This window comes from Myotis lucifugus, unplaced genomic scaffold (assembly GCF_000147115.1).
Source record: "Myotis lucifugus unplaced genomic scaffold, Myoluc2.0 scaffold_0, whole genome shotgun sequence".
Classification (NCBI taxonomy): domain Eukaryota; kingdom Metazoa; phylum Chordata; class Mammalia; order Chiroptera; family Vespertilionidae; genus Myotis; species Myotis lucifugus.
Window position 1 is genome coordinate 1,432,904 of NW_005871048.1, and position 15,005 is coordinate 1,447,908.

The window sequence follows — 15,005 nt, forward strand, 5'->3', positions numbered from 1 at the left end:
ATACTATGAACAGACTTTGTTCAAATTTCATCTATCCCATTAATGTCCTTTTTCTATCCCTTTTCCGAATTTAATCAAAGAATATCTATTCTTGAACTAGGCCATTTGCTAAACCAACATAATCCCTATTGTGTGATTACAGGAGAGACAATTAGATTGCCTGGGTTAGAGCCCAATTTTTCCACTCATAGGTTGTATGACCTTGGACAAGTGGCTTCCCTTCTCTGTGCCTCAATGTTCCCCTATGTGAAATGGTTATAATAATTTCCCCCCCACATATGGTAGCTTGTGATGATCCAGTGAGTTAAGGCAGGCAATAGCCCAACTAACCATGGTCACTCTAGTCACTGATATACCCATTTTGCAGAGAAGCTAGAGGTCAGAGCCAAGCATGTCAAATCCGCAAGATTGACATGCTTGGGTCAGGCCAACCAAAGTCATCAGCAGTATTGCTGACTGCCCCGAATCCAGGTTCTGTCTCCCTGCAGACCCCAGTGAAATTCCCTCCTGATGTGAGCTCTGGTCAGGGCCTGGTCTCTCTCCAAGCCACTCCTTTGAGGAGCAGTTACCTTTTCCAGGAGGTCAATGCAGGCCTGCAGGTCGAGGCCAAAGTCTATGAAGACCCATTCGATGCCTTCCCTCTTGTACTCCTCCTGCTCCAGCACAAACATGTGGTGGTTGAAGAACTGTTGCAGCTTCTCGTTGGTGAAGTTGATGCACAGCTGCTCAAAGCTGTTGAACTGTCAGGAGGACAAAAAGAGGGGTCTCAGCCCAGACACTGACAGAGCCTTTCCCAGGACCAAAAGATGAGCCACAGGCAGAGCTAAAATCTGCCAAGGGCCAATCCGTATGGGGCACTGTACCAAATGCCTGGCCCCATCAGCCTTGTGAGAAGCCCTTCTCCGTTACCCTCCCTACAAAGACGAAACAGCTTGAGCATGTGCCCCTGGACACACAGCACTGCCAGGACCAAAACATAGGCAGCCAGACTCTGGCCTGTGTAGTTAACAAAAATGTTTGTGGAAAGAACCATTTTCTTTCCAGGGATGGAAATCATTTGAGATGTTTTTATAGATCTGACCCTGTTCTGCCTTTTGACAGTTCTCTCTCTCTGTAGTTTATCTCATTCCTCATCTGTAGAATGAAGGGATTTGAGGAATTTATAAGCCTTTTTTTTTTTTTTAAAAAAAGCCAGAGACTACTTTCTCTGAATGAAACCCTATGCTGAAGCCTCATGAAAAACAAGTTTAAGTGCAGGTGCCATTGAAACCACAGAGCAATATACATGCATCAGACCCTGGGCTAAGATGCATTTTCTCAAAAAACTTACAAGGCAAGAATGGTTGGAGTTCCCATTTATAGATGGGGAAACAGAGGCACATACAGCTTGGAAATGACCAAGCTGAGATTTGATTTCTGTTTGTTCATTGCACACACTCTGCTATAGGCACAGGGTGTCCTCTTTCTTCCCTAGTCCACTCCTGCTGACTGTCAGTGGCTGGCCAGGACTGTAGGGAGCACAGTTTAGACACTCTAAGGCTCTTTCTACCTCTGAAATTAACTTATTCTATTGTAGACAGCAGCCAGATTATCCTTCTAGAACCTGAAAGAAATTGGGCTAAGCTGTTTTTTGTGTGTGTTTTTTTAAAATCCATCTGTGGCTAGTAGAAATCTTAGAATAATAGGATAGCAGAGCTGAAATGAACCTTAGAGATCATCTCCTCCAGCCTGTTCATTTTAGAGTTGAGAAAACTGAGCCTCAGAGAGGCGTAGACACTTTCCTAAAGCAACACAACCAGTTGACGGACACCCTGAGTTCAGAATCAGTCTACTGACTCCTAAAAGTGCAGCTTCCAATTATAGAGGCAAAATCTTCCTGACCCATAATATGCGTCTCATTTCTGTGGGCAAGAAGTGGGAGGCCACTAATGTGTTGGTAAATCAGCTCTCTCTTTGTCTCTCAATCTCTCTCTGTATCAAAAAAAAAAAAAAAAAAAAAAAACAAGAGCCTGATTTGTAGTGTTGGCCAATTTCCATGGTATAAATACACCAGGGCCATATATCAACATGATGTCAACTGGCTCACAAAACTCCAGAAAGTGTAGCAATCAGCTCTTGTGAGCCAGTACAGTCTGGCTCCAGCACACCTCTCATTCTGCCCATTATCATTCTTTATGACGAGGCAAATGGAGATGAACCTTTCTGGAGGCCAAAAGTCGGAGACCCAGGAGCAAACTGAAATTGACCCATTCCAGGTCCAAGGTGTCATGGTGGTGAAAAGTAGCTTATAAAGGGAGGATGGCCACCCCAAAGCAGAAATAAAAGGCAAAGCCAGACACACCTCAAAGATCTCAAAGCCGGCAATATCCAGCACCCCGATGAAAAACTGCCTCTGCATCTTGGTGTCCAAGGTCTTGTTGATCCTGACCACCAACCACTTGAACATCTTGTCGTAGACAGCCTTGCCCAGCGCCCCAATGGAGTTGTTGCATTGTTCCATGTTCTGGCCCTTTTGCACAAACTCGTTGCCTACTTTGACCCGAGGCCTGGTGATGCCCTTCTGGAGTTCCCCGGAATTGAGACCCATGAGATGGGCGACTTTGTCAGCCACTGAGCAGGGATGGAAAAAAAAAAAAACAGGTGAGTGAAAGAAAGATGGTGCCCTGACATGGAGAAACTTAGTATGGTCTATTTTGGTGTGATAGGAGGTGAGGGGAGGGTGGAGAAAACCGATGGTGCCATTGAGAAAACAGGTCTGAGATGGTTTCCACAATGCCTCAAGGTCAAGTGGCAAAGCAGAGTATAGAAACCAAAAATCATGTCTCTGATTCTCTGTCATTTCTCTCTGAGAATATAATTGTCTGGACATACCAGGAACATTCTTGGTTTACAGCATGTCTCTGAAATGGCAGGAAGCCCTGGAGAGCAGTGAGCCCTGCCACTGGCTGCCTCCTGCCTGAGTGGCCCCAGCTCAACACCTACCCTCGGTGGTGTCCACTTCAGCTTGCTCCTCTCTGGGCTTCTGCTTGAACTTCATGTTGCCAAAGTGCATGATGCCCCCAGTCAGCTTATAAACGCCAAGCTTCTCCTCGGCGCTGAAGCCCAGCACATCAAAGGCAACCTGCAAGGCCACAGGGGGGAGAAAGCCAAGAACCTCCTGGCTTCTCATTCTCAACACTGCCACCGCGTGGACTCTAGAGGTAGGCACACCCTGGTCAGCGAGGCCTGTTTTTCTCCAAGGAGCCAGACTATTTGTTTAACCTCTCTGGCCTCTGCGAAATGGAACGTCTAGCAGGACTGAAAACAGAAAACGAATGGGTGGAGTACATGGCCCCCTGAAGTCCCTATGGAATTCTAGTTCAGTACTGCAAAGAGAAACTGCTTGCTGTGACAGGCTTGGGAGGAATGCCCAGGGAAGAATCTGGGTTGCTGCCTGACAATTCTTAGGGGGACCTCCACCCCAATTCTGATGGTAGTACATGCAGGCCCCCAAAGTTTCCGTCTTGATTCTCTTTGTCTTTCCCCAGCCACACCCACCCACTTACATCTGTGATCAGCAGCTCCTCCCCGTCGTCCATGTTTTCTACCGAGGTGACACCCTGGCTCATCCAGTTGTACTCCTTAGGGTTGGGGACCAGCAGCAAAGTCTCTGCCAAGAGCAGAAAAGTTAACAGCTTGGTGACGCATGCTTTCTTCTCTTTCATTTGTAACCAACATCTCTAAATGCCTCTCATGTGCCAGGCATGAGGGGTTACAGAGCTGAATAAGACATGGTCCCTTCCCTCTGGAATCACCTCCAGAGCCATGGAGGGACTTGAACAGGGTCACATGAGGAGCTTGAGAGTGGGCAGAGTATCTCGGGGACTTGGTTGTGTCCTCTGTCACTTGACCCTGTTTCTGGCTCCTAGTATGCACTCAGTAGATATTTTTGGAATAAGTGAATTCATATTTTTCACCTTCCTCTTTCCTGCAGAGAGCAGGTCAGACTCTAAGGCAGAAGGGAACACATGATTGCAGTGGGCAATAATAATTACTTCATCTTGGGGCGTTGTTGTTTTCACAAATATCTTTACTTCCATTTTTCTTCAAATGTGTGTCCCTGTTGGTCTTTGTTTTTTTTTCACTTTTGGAAGAGACATGGGTGCAAGAAACACTTGTCCTTTCTTTCATCTTTACTATCTAGAAAAACTACAGCTCAAGAATGAAGATAGGCATTAGGGCTTGGTGGAGAGTGTGGTAAACAGGAGAGCCTAAGCTCCATCCAAAGGGGCCATCACCATTCAACTGTCCTGATTAGTCCCACAAAAGAGAGCAGGCCCATAGCTACCAGATCTTCTGCTATTCCAGGAAAACCAGGAAATTGGGTTTTTATGAGAAGTCTCCCAAAATCAAAATGCCATCCATTAATTAAAAGTTCACTGTATTGAACAAATAAAGCCCACCTGGGAGTGGGGGTGGTGTCCAGTGCCTTAGTCTCTGGCTGGGTCAGGAGGTGTGTATATGGAAGATTGAGACTTTATTCCTCTCCTCCCCCTGCATTTACATCCCGTGCAGGTCTACCAAGGACAACTGAGGCCGTTGGTGCCTGTCCAAGGGCACCCAGCTGAGTGGATGAGTGTACTCTGCTTGCTGAGCAGTGCACTCACTGTCAGCTGTCCCCCCGCCCCAGAGAATAGCCTGTTGTTATTGCACAGACAAGCACTGGCAGGGCTAACTGTGGTCTTTGGCTGACCTCTTTGCTGCTGTCTGAGTATTGAGCCCAGAGGCAGCAGGTCTAAGACACAAGAAGTCTAAAGCTCCACATCTCAGCCATGAGTTTCAGAGCCCCACCTGTGAAATGAGTTAAGCCTCATAAGGCTGTTGCGAAGATGAGATGTGAGTGGAACCTTGAGAACATTTCCTGTAACCTACTCACATAATTCTAAAGTAAAGGGATTCAGGCAGAACCATGGGCTCTGCACATGGAAATTTGTTTCGTTATTGAAAAAAAAAAGGAAACGTGAGTTAAGGAGAAGGCAGACAGACATAAAGCTCTTTACCAATAAGCTCAGGTTTCTTGTTAGAGAGAATCTGGTAGAAAATGTGGTAGCCCCTCTCAGCTGCTTGCTGTGAGATGACACGAGATTTCTCTAAGAGATCTGGAATAGAATAAGCAACATGCCTGTAAGTTCCCCCGCTTCTGCCTGGAGTGCAGGGTTCCTCTCCATAAAGCCCAGTGCCATAGCCAGTCATGGGCTCATTCTTCCCTCTCCCCTAGACACACAGCCTCAGGGGGCCTGACTGCTGGTGGAGGCCAGACGGGCTGGGCACGAGGCAGGCTACGCTCAGGAGGGCCCCACACTTGATGTAATGTTGCTGGAAGAACCCTCCGGAAGGGCCTGACTCACAGCTCTCGATGTCAGCTCCAGCCAGTTTGCCCGTAGTTCCAAAGTGGATCCGGATGAACTTGCCCTGAGCAGGGAGGAGAGAGGCGGGTCGTGAGGGAAGGTGTAGTTCTAGAGCAACAAGTGGCCCGGGTTTGGCCACAGCCACTCAGTGACAGCCCCCTGAATTCAGAGGGCACTTGGGGAGTGTAACTGGGGCAGACGTGGCTGTGGTCTGAGTTGTGGATGTCCCATGCAGGTGGGCAGAGGAGGTGGACGGGTTTTGGAGTTCAATCTTGTATCTGTGGGGTAGCCTGTAGATTGGGGTGGGGGTTCACAGCTTCCAGATGTTGCAAATCTCTGGCTCCTCTGTCTGACTTCACAGCCCCAACATCACTGTGTTCCCAAGTTTCTGCGTTCAAGCCCCTTGATTTATGTACTGATAGGGGCTCTGTTTGATAGAGACCCTGACTTATAAAAGTCTCTGAGAAGATGCTGTGACTTGCCTCATCCCCTTGGTGTGTTTAAATCAGCCCCAATTTACTTACCTGGAATGGGGTGAAGGTACCTGTCCCACCACCCCCAGGGCCCACAGTTGCCGCTGCTCACACTTACAAAGCGAGAGGAGTTGTTGTTCCTGGTGGTCTTGGCGTTCCCAAAAGCCTCCAGCACGGGGTTGGCCTGGATGATTTGATCCTCCAGGGACCCCTGCCCCAGAGAGAAACACCAGGTGGGTTGGCCTGTGGGCTACTGCCCGGGACTCAGGGCTTTCACATGACAGTGTCTTGTGTGTCAGGAATCAGGATGGAAACAGGTTAGGGAGGCTGGGAAGTTGGGGCTGGAGGGGACCTGGAAGGAGGGCCACTGCCTGATGACTACCCCCGCCCCTGCAGCCCCTGATATTGGAGGGGCACCTGGCAGATGCCAGGCCTTGATTCTTTGCTGCTGTTTCCTCACTGCTCTTGGTGGAGAGACCCCTGAGTGACCTGAGCTGGTGTCTCTCTCCCAACCTTCCTTTTCTTGTCAGCTTTTGACAGCCACCACTGGCACAGCTAATGCTCTTTGTGCCCCAGGGCCTGCGTGTAAGATGTGGCCTAGGCAGCAGAATTCATCCTGTGTGAGGAGACCTGGGTCTGCAGCCACCTTCTTCCTGTGTGACCCTTCTCTCCAAGCCGCAGTCTTCTTATCTGTAAAATGGGCCTAACCCACAGAGCAGGCACTGCTATGTGTGACAGGATGCCCAGGCCACCTTACCTTCCCATCCGAGGACTGTTTGCCAGTTCCTCCGATATTGGCAAAGTACTGGATGACCTTCTTCGTGTTCTCAGTCTTGCCAGCACCAGATTCTCCACTGTGGGTGGAAACGGGAGCCGACAAGTGAAGCACACAGAGGGGAGTAGCAGCAGAGAAGTAGAGCAATAAAAGGTGCAGGCTGAGCATGATCACATTTCACACTTCAGCTGTGACAGACAGTGGGGGGCTTAGGGACATGGAGAGTCCCCTTGGTTTAGTAGGTGCAGATTTACCAGTCCTGCTAAACCTACTTGCTGTCTACAGATTTCTATACAAGGTCCCACCAATTAATTTAAGAAGGCTTAATTACACGTATAAGACACAGACCTAGTTATATCTATACTAGAGGCCCAGTGCACGAAATCCGTGCACTGGTAGGATCCCTAGCGGCTGCTGGCTGCCGGCTGGGGCCTCCCCCCCACCCCCTGGCCAGCACTGCCCCCTAGTCCCCTGGTGAACTCCTGGAGGAACTCCTGGTCGAGGGGACAATTTGCATACTACACTTTTATTATATAGGATTTACGGAGGGACAGAAGGGACACTTACGTGATTAGCATAGACTGATTTTCACGATCTGCAGGGAAGAAAACAGCAATTGGAAGATGTAATTAAGGAAACTTAGAAAGTTAGACATTTGTCATCATCTTTGCCACCCACCCTGCATCCCACCAACTTGGAGAGTGGCCATAGAAGCTAGGTGAGTCGGAAAACCCAGCATCCTGTGGGGTCAATGGTGACATGCTTGCCTCTGCATCAAACATCCTTGCAGAAAGGGCCAAGAATTGACCAGCCACCCTGTTTCTACCAGCACCATCCCAAAAAGCTACCCCGTCATAAAAAAATAAAGAGAAATGATAATAAAAATTACTTCTGGGGTCTCTGTAGTGTATGGCAGAGATCATACAGGGAATGGTTAAATGTTGACTTGAGTTCTGGGCAAGTTACTTAACTTGGCAACCTGGCTTTTGTGATGCTTAAATGAGATAGGGCGTGAAGTAGGGCTGGTACTCAGCAGATGCCCAGTGCACTCACTGAGCGCTGGTACCTGGTGTTAATATCACATACTGTGGCAGCTCAACATTTAGCAAAGAACTTCAACAAGTGGTTCGGGTTGAGCTTGGGGAGCATGTGGCTCTAATGCAGTTGGAGCGACAATAGCAAAGAGAATCTCACCCACCACGAGAGCCCCAACAGGCCCCACCCCACGCACCCATGAGCATGTCATGGTAGGCATTGTCCGAGATGGAGAAGAGGTGGGGTGGCATCTCTGTGCGCTTCTTGCCCTTGTACATGTTGGCCACCCGGGACCCGTAGATGGGCAGCCACCTGTAGGGGTTGACTGTCACGCAGAATAAGCCCGAGTAGGTCTGGTGGGAGGGAAGGAAGATGGTTAGCTGGCCCTTCCCTCTACTGGTCCCTTCTCTCTGGACCCCAGCCTGTCATAGAGCAACCTGGCTGGAGGTCCTCTCTGGGGGCAAAAATCTATGCCTGAGTCTTTATTCAGTAAGCAAAACAAGTCTTCTCTTTAATATATATTTGTTTTATTTTCTTTTGGTTTAGTTATTTGAATAGATAACACAGGCACTGTATGGACAAAAAGTTCTCCCAACTGCTCACTGCCCACCCCCTCTTCCCACAAGTCCTTTCTAATACCCACTCCCAAGGTCTCTGATGCAAATACAAACAAATGTCTCACATTCTTATGTCCCACCTTGTTTTTAAAACTAAAGATGGTATTTTACAAAATTGTTTTATATCTTGCTTTCTCCACTTAATACATCTCGGAGAATTTTCCATGAGAGTCCACAGGGAGATTTCTGGGGTATTTTACAGCCATGGAGTGCTCACGGTGTGGGTTTGGTCTATTTATTCTTATTTTATTTTAAAATTAAATTTGTTGGGATGACATTGGTTAATATGATCATATAGATTTCGGGTGTGGGTTTCTATGTTACAAGATCTGTATATTGCACTGTGTGCCCACCACCTAACGTCAAATCTTCTCCCATCACCATATATTAGATCCCCATCACCCCCACCCCCTTCCCTCTGGCAAACACCACACTGCTGAGACATCAGCTTCTTTTTTCATCCCAAGGCAATTTTGTAAGAAAATTATCCCATTAAAAAAAAAATCAGAAACCAATGAGGTAGTAAAAGAAATGAGCTGAGAGGAGAATAAGTGAGAGCAGGCAAGAGCCAAATCCATGACTACCCATCCATGGCTTTCAGACTTTCCCTTCTCCTTGCTGGACACTCATATTGACCTGATGTCCCCACTCTGTGCCTCTTCACAGTTCAACTTTAAGACCTTCCACTTTGGTCCAAGTGGGAATACTGCTCCCCCCGCCCCAACCCACCCCCCGCCTACCAGCCCCAGTTTCTTCTTAGCATAGCTGTGATATGTTGAGTTTTAAAAGGAATCTTATTAAGAGTTGAAAGTATGATGCACAGTGTCTCATCCTAGGACTCCAGCCATTGAATCACTCTTTCAAGCCCTATCTCAGTGTGTGTATGTATGGGGGGGGGGTGGAGGGGGAGGAGGATGTTAGATATTAGCCTGCAAACCTGTTTTGGTCAGAATGAAAAAGAGAGGTTCCCCACCCTCTCTCATAGGAGGGACCTGAGAGGGAAGCTTTTGGGGTTGTGGAGTAGTCCTTGCCTGTCAGTGTTGTTCAATCAGCAACTGAGGTACCTTAAGAGGAGACTCCTTGCCCTGATCCCGTAGCCCAGTGATGGCGAACCTTTTCAGCTCGGCGTGTCAGCATTTTGAAAAACCCTAACTTAACTCTGGTGCCGTGTCACATATAGAAATATTTTGATATTGGCAACCATAGTAAAACAAAGACTTATATTTTTGATATTTATTTTATATATTTAAATGCCATTTAACAAAGAAAAATCAACCAAAAAATGAGTTCGCGTGTCACCTCTGACACGCGTGTCATAGGTTTGCCATTACTGCCTTAGCCCATACTCCAGAGCCTATGACATGGTGTGGCCACCCATGGAGAGCAAGGGCCTGGCATCAGAGTGACTCTGATCTAAGCCCCAGCCCTGAGCTTAGCCATCAAGCCCACACAGACATCCTCAGCCCAAACTCCAGGCTCAGTCAAGGAGAATGTGGTTCTTTCTAGACCTGAGGTCCAGTGATGCCATCACTAGTGTCCAGTCCCAGCAAATATCCCCAAGAGCTTTCTAGAGATCTTTCAGCACGGCCTGGGGATTTGAATCTGGGCTAAAGTAGTGTTGAAGTAGGTTGAGGGAAGGAAGCATGCAGCAGCCATCTTGGCTGTCACCACAAATCCTGAGGGGCCTCTGACCTTGAAGGCAGGTCCCACTTCACCTATTCCTACCAGATATGCATCTTTCTGTTTTAGTAAAGACATCTAAAGGGGCAAATGCCAAGACTTCCTTACATCTCATGTTGAATCTAGCCACCAGCACTTTCAGGAAATCATACTTCTGTTTTAGGAGTTCCAAGATGGTCAAGGGACTGATGGTAACCCACTTTGCACACCCTAGCATAGTGCACAATGTTTGTAGAATGAATGCTTGAATGGATGGATATAAAGAAGGAAGAAAAAGGAGAAAGAAAGGAAAAAAGGAAAGAAGGAAGATAAACGGATGGTTGGATAGACAGGGAGGGACTTCTAATCAAGTCATATAAAGTCAGTAGGGGAAAATGATGTTTTTATTGGAGAGTTTGCAAGGGTGGGGTGGGGAAGACTTCAGGGTGACAGCTTCAGCAAAGGTATTTCAGCTGCCTGTGGAGATGGTGCCCATCACTGAGATGTTGAAAGCTTAGAGTGGAAGTCCTAATGTGTCAAAAACATGGTCCCTGTGCCCTTGTCTGAGTCATAATGTACATTGGTTGCTGGGGAAGGTAGAGTAGTTGCTCCCTCCCATCAGGAGAGGGGCAGAAGATGTGCAGTGCCCACTTCCTTCTCACCCCCAGCCCCAGGCACTCACATAGATCCTCATGTTGGTGTAGCGTTGGCGCAGATTGTCCAGGACACTGGCCTCATTCAAGAAGGTCATGTCCGCCATGTCGCTGGCTTGGTAGAATTTGGGTGGGTTCATCTGCTGGATTTCATCCTTCTTAATAGTGACAGTCTGCGGGGAGATGTCAAGACATAGCAGCACATGAATTAGGGACCAGTACTGTCACAGCCACAGCAGCATCTGGCACAGTTACCGCACACAGATTGGTGTCCTGGCAGGAGCTGTAGTCAGGCGTCCAGTGGGCCCAATTCCTGGTCCAGCCATGCCCTACTGTGCAACTTGGGATGGGGAGGGACTTGTGAGGCTATCTGAGCCCTAACTGCCTCCCATCTGAAGTAGGAATTAAAACAGCCCCCATGGCTGGTTTCTGGAAGAATTATATGAACTTAAATGGGATCATGGAAAAATACCTTGTAAGCTATGGGTTTCCCTCCCTACATTCAGAGCACCTCAGGCCTGTGCTTCTCTTCCCACCAAATCCATCCTGGCAGCTGATCAGAGCTTTCTCATTGGTCCCAGGGACACACTGCAGAGACGTGACTCTTGTCTCTGCCTTGGGAATTAGTGATGGTTTCTAAATAGCAATGAACTTTTTCATAATAAAAAGACATTCCCCTTGAAAGTAGCAAGCAAAGAAGATAAAGAGAAAGAAGACAACAATGAGTGCTGGGCAGTAGATGTGCAGCATTAAGAATCAGAGCTCCTGGGCACGGTAGGAATTCCTGCCCCCCTTCTGCACCCCAGTGTTTCATCTGTAGATGAAAACTAGCACCAACTCTTAAGTTTCGTCATCTGGGACCAGAAAAAAAATCTTTGAGTTGCCTACAGCCCAAGATGTGAGGCTTGAACATACACTTTAATTTTGGGGACTTTTAATAATTTATGAGTCCAATAGGTAGGTAATTTGAAATCTTGACAGTTTTAGGAAATCCACCCAGTGATGATCACCACCCCTAGTAAATCAAGCTGGGTCCAAAGTTTCTTATGGTTCATCATTTCTTACAACACTGCAGTGCTCTGACCTTCTGAAAAGTATGTTCCTTCTGAGAATTCGGCTTGATTTTCATGTTCAAATCCACTTTAATTTGGGCATAGCCTCATCTCTCTCTTGTCACTTCCCTGGAAAGAGGCTGCAAAGTAAAGCTCAGCTATTTCAAAATCTCCTCATGGAAGGTCTCTGGTTTTATGCATGAAATTACCCAAGGACTGACCTCATATTTCCCTTTTGCAGCCCACCATGGAGAGATGGCACAGTGACGTAAAGGGGATACAGGTGTTTGCGCCAGATGCTCTAGCTTTGAATCTGAGTTCATCATTGTGACTATGGGCACAAGGGTAAAGTCTCCTTGATCCTACTGCAAACTAGGATCAGTAAATCATATAATAAGGTTATTGAAAGGATTAAATAAAAAATTCAGTGCCTCACCAGGAGTCTCTAGCAGGGTAGGGATTTAATAAAATAAACTTTATATTCACCTTCTCAAGTCATCCCTCTCAGTCAGACAGTGTGGACTAGCAGAGACTGGTAAACCATCTATATGGGGAAAAAATCTCTAATTTGTACCATTTGTCAATTCCCATGGTGAAATACTTCCACCATGGCTGACATCAAGCTACTAAAGGTTTAACAACTGGCTGCAAACCCTGAATGTTTAACCTTGAGTCCTCGGAAGCCAGGACAAGCCAGCTCAAGCACACCGCCACCACCAGGCAGCAAGGGGCTCAGGAGACACCATCCGTTGCTCATGCAGCTGAAGAGCTCACCCAGGTTGGCCAGAGTGGTCCGAGCCCTGTCTCACATTCCTCGTGCCATCATGGGCCCATAGTGCAACCACTGACGGGAGGGATGCTCACTCTCTTAGGAAACAGGTCCCCCATGAGAGCTGTTTGGGACTTTAAAGATGAGCAGCTCTCATGATAATGTCTTATACACATGTACTGTTTCAGAGCATATAGAGTACTTTCCTATGTGCTATCACGTTGGAATCTCTATTGTGAGAGAGCCAAAGCTCAGAGAGGAAAAGTGTCTTTCTCAGGGCCACACAGCTTGAGTATCGTTGAGTCTGAACTTGAACCCAGAACCTAGGACTCAGAGGCATCTGTTCTTCTTGCCACTCTGACTCCTGAGCAGAAGCACGGACAACAGAGCCTGAGTGTCTGCCACTTCCAAAGCTCAGTTTCATCCTGGAGATTTCTCTCCACTCACCTGGTTGGTGACCGTCTTCACGGTGACTTGGTCGCCCTGTTCAGACTGGATCTCTCCAGCGATGAAGCCCTCCTTCTCGTCTTTGACCCAGCAGGACCTCTTGATGTCATAGGGCTTGCTCATGGCTTCGAGCCTCTCCTTTTCGGGAGGTGCCAGAAAGGGCATCGGGTCCACATCGTCCCCACATTCGCCTTTGTATCCACCAGGCATTGCGGCTTGGCTGAGGGAGGAGCAAGAAGGAACCAAGGATGGGAACCAGGACTTCCCGAGGTGCTGTAGGGGAGAGAAAGCAAGGACAGCTTGTCAAGACTTACGTATGGGCTAAGGCGAATGCCTGAGAGAGGCAGGGGTCCTAATGACTTAGAATAAGCTAATAACTCCTCAGGGTTGTGTACCTCCCCAACCACAAAACATTTCTGCATCTTTTATTGATAAACCCCTCACATTAAGGCCAGACTGGATCATTTTATGGAGAAGAAGACAAGGACCAGGAGAGGTTAAAGCAAGGACGTTTAACCATGAAATAGCATCGGAAAACAATTACCACTTGTTTTCCACCTTCCCTTAAGGTATGAACAGGCCACAAGCCACGGTAGTATTAGAATTGCAGTGGCTTGTCCCCAACAGAAATCAGCTCTTCTCCTTTTATTTTAGTGTGGTTGCAGGCATCTCAAAATAGTGTTTACCCTCTTCTCAACTTTGAAATTATGGCCTTATTAGACCCTCAGTTGGAGGTTGTTATTTAAACCTGCTAACAAAGAAGTACACTTTTGACTACTATATCACAAATTGATTTTTAATATTTTGATAGCTGTATTTTAATACCATCAGTTTTCTTTGTATCTCTGTGACTCAGCAGTCACAACCTTTCGGACCTCATGGACCACCAGTGGTCCGCGGACCACCGGTTGGCGACCGTTGCAGTCTATGTAGTTTATTTTATTCATTTAAAAACACTAATCTGATCAGAGGTCCGTAGGCTTTACTAGACCCGGATACAAATAATTGCCCAGGTTCACTGATTATCTTTCTCAAGATGAGGCCAGCCTGGGGATAAGCAGAAGTTTCACCAGACCACCAGGAAGGAGGAGCGCTGGGGACTCACAGGGGCCGAGAGGGAAGTCTGGGCGTCCCAGGTTGTCTTGGGAGTGGAGAAACTTCTTGAAGTTTTGGGGAAGGTGTGTTCTGAGCCCCTTTGCCAGCAGTGCTATTCTCGAGGCCAGCCTTCACCTTTAAACAACTCAGTGGGAACTGGAGGGTCTCACTACGGTACCCCTGGCCCCTGCTTGAATTGGGCTGCCCTCGGGAGATCGCCAGCTTTTCCTGGGAGGGGCCCTGGAAGAAGAGGCTGAGCCAGGACAGGCAAGCAGTGGAGGCAAAGCCAGACACTTTCTCTTCTTCCCACCTCCCTATAGCAGTGATGGCGAACCTTTTGAGCTCGGCGTGTCAGCATTTTGAAAAACCCTAACTTAACTCTGGTGCCGTGTCACATATAGAAATTTTTTGATATTTGCAACCATAGTAAAAAAAAAGATTTATATTTTTGATATTTATTTTATATATTTAAATGCAATTTAACAAAGAAAAATCAACCAAAAAGATGAGTTGGCGTGTCACCTCTGACACGCGTGTCATAGGTTCGCCATCATGGCCCTATGGGGTCCAGCTTAGAGAGTTCTGGCTGACGCCTGGGTTCCCGAACCCTGGAATTGGTCCATTTCATAGACAAGAGGACAGTGGGGGTCTTGTGTCATCTGGTGATATCTGTAGTCCCATTGGATAAAATGGTTTAAATTCAGTTAATAAAATATATAGGGTCACCAAGAAAACAAATGGCATTAAACTATAATTGACAAAATATTAAACATGCATATGATGGTAATACATATGCTTCTTTACTAGCACATCAAATAACACAATCTAACAGCTGCTCTAGTAACCACTGTTCTGAAGCAACGATGGGAATTAACAATATTTTGAGCTTTTTGCAATATTTGTAACAGGATATGAAAATATCGGTGACCTCCACTGCTGGCAAAGTGACAGGTACTGCTAACATGAATGTGACTTGTTGCCTGTGTTGAAAGAGGAGGACATTTTGCATTTCGGTGAAAGGCAGGGAACATCAGGGTGGGATT

The 15,005-nt window shown here is 47.2% G+C and overlaps 1 protein-coding gene across 1 annotated transcript in view; it reads right to left on the reverse strand.

Moving 5' to 3' along the window:
- The window catches only part of LOC102437321 (myosin-16), a 54,842-nt gene extending 41,765 nt beyond the window's left edge, over positions 1-13,077 (reverse strand). Inside the window, exons 1-12 of the mRNA XM_006081066.3 lie at positions 12,868-13,077; positions 10,629-10,772; positions 7,867-8,023; positions 7,203-7,230; positions 6,618-6,714; positions 5,979-6,071; positions 5,388-5,451; positions 5,040-5,138; positions 3,546-3,649; positions 2,983-3,121; positions 2,342-2,610; positions 570-740 (exon numbers count right to left, since the gene is read on the reverse strand). Coding sequence (XP_006081128.1) covers positions 570-740; positions 2,342-2,610; positions 2,983-3,121; positions 3,546-3,649; positions 5,040-5,138; positions 5,388-5,451; positions 5,979-6,071; positions 6,618-6,714; positions 7,203-7,230; positions 7,867-8,023; positions 10,629-10,772; positions 12,868-13,077 — 1,575 coding nt within the window. The remainder of the gene's footprint in view (positions 1-569; positions 741-2,341; positions 2,611-2,982; positions 3,122-3,545; positions 3,650-5,039; positions 5,139-5,387; positions 5,452-5,978; positions 6,072-6,617; positions 6,715-7,202; positions 7,231-7,866; positions 8,024-10,628; positions 10,773-12,867) is intronic.
- Between the last annotated feature and the right edge of the window lie 1,928 nt (positions 13,078-15,005).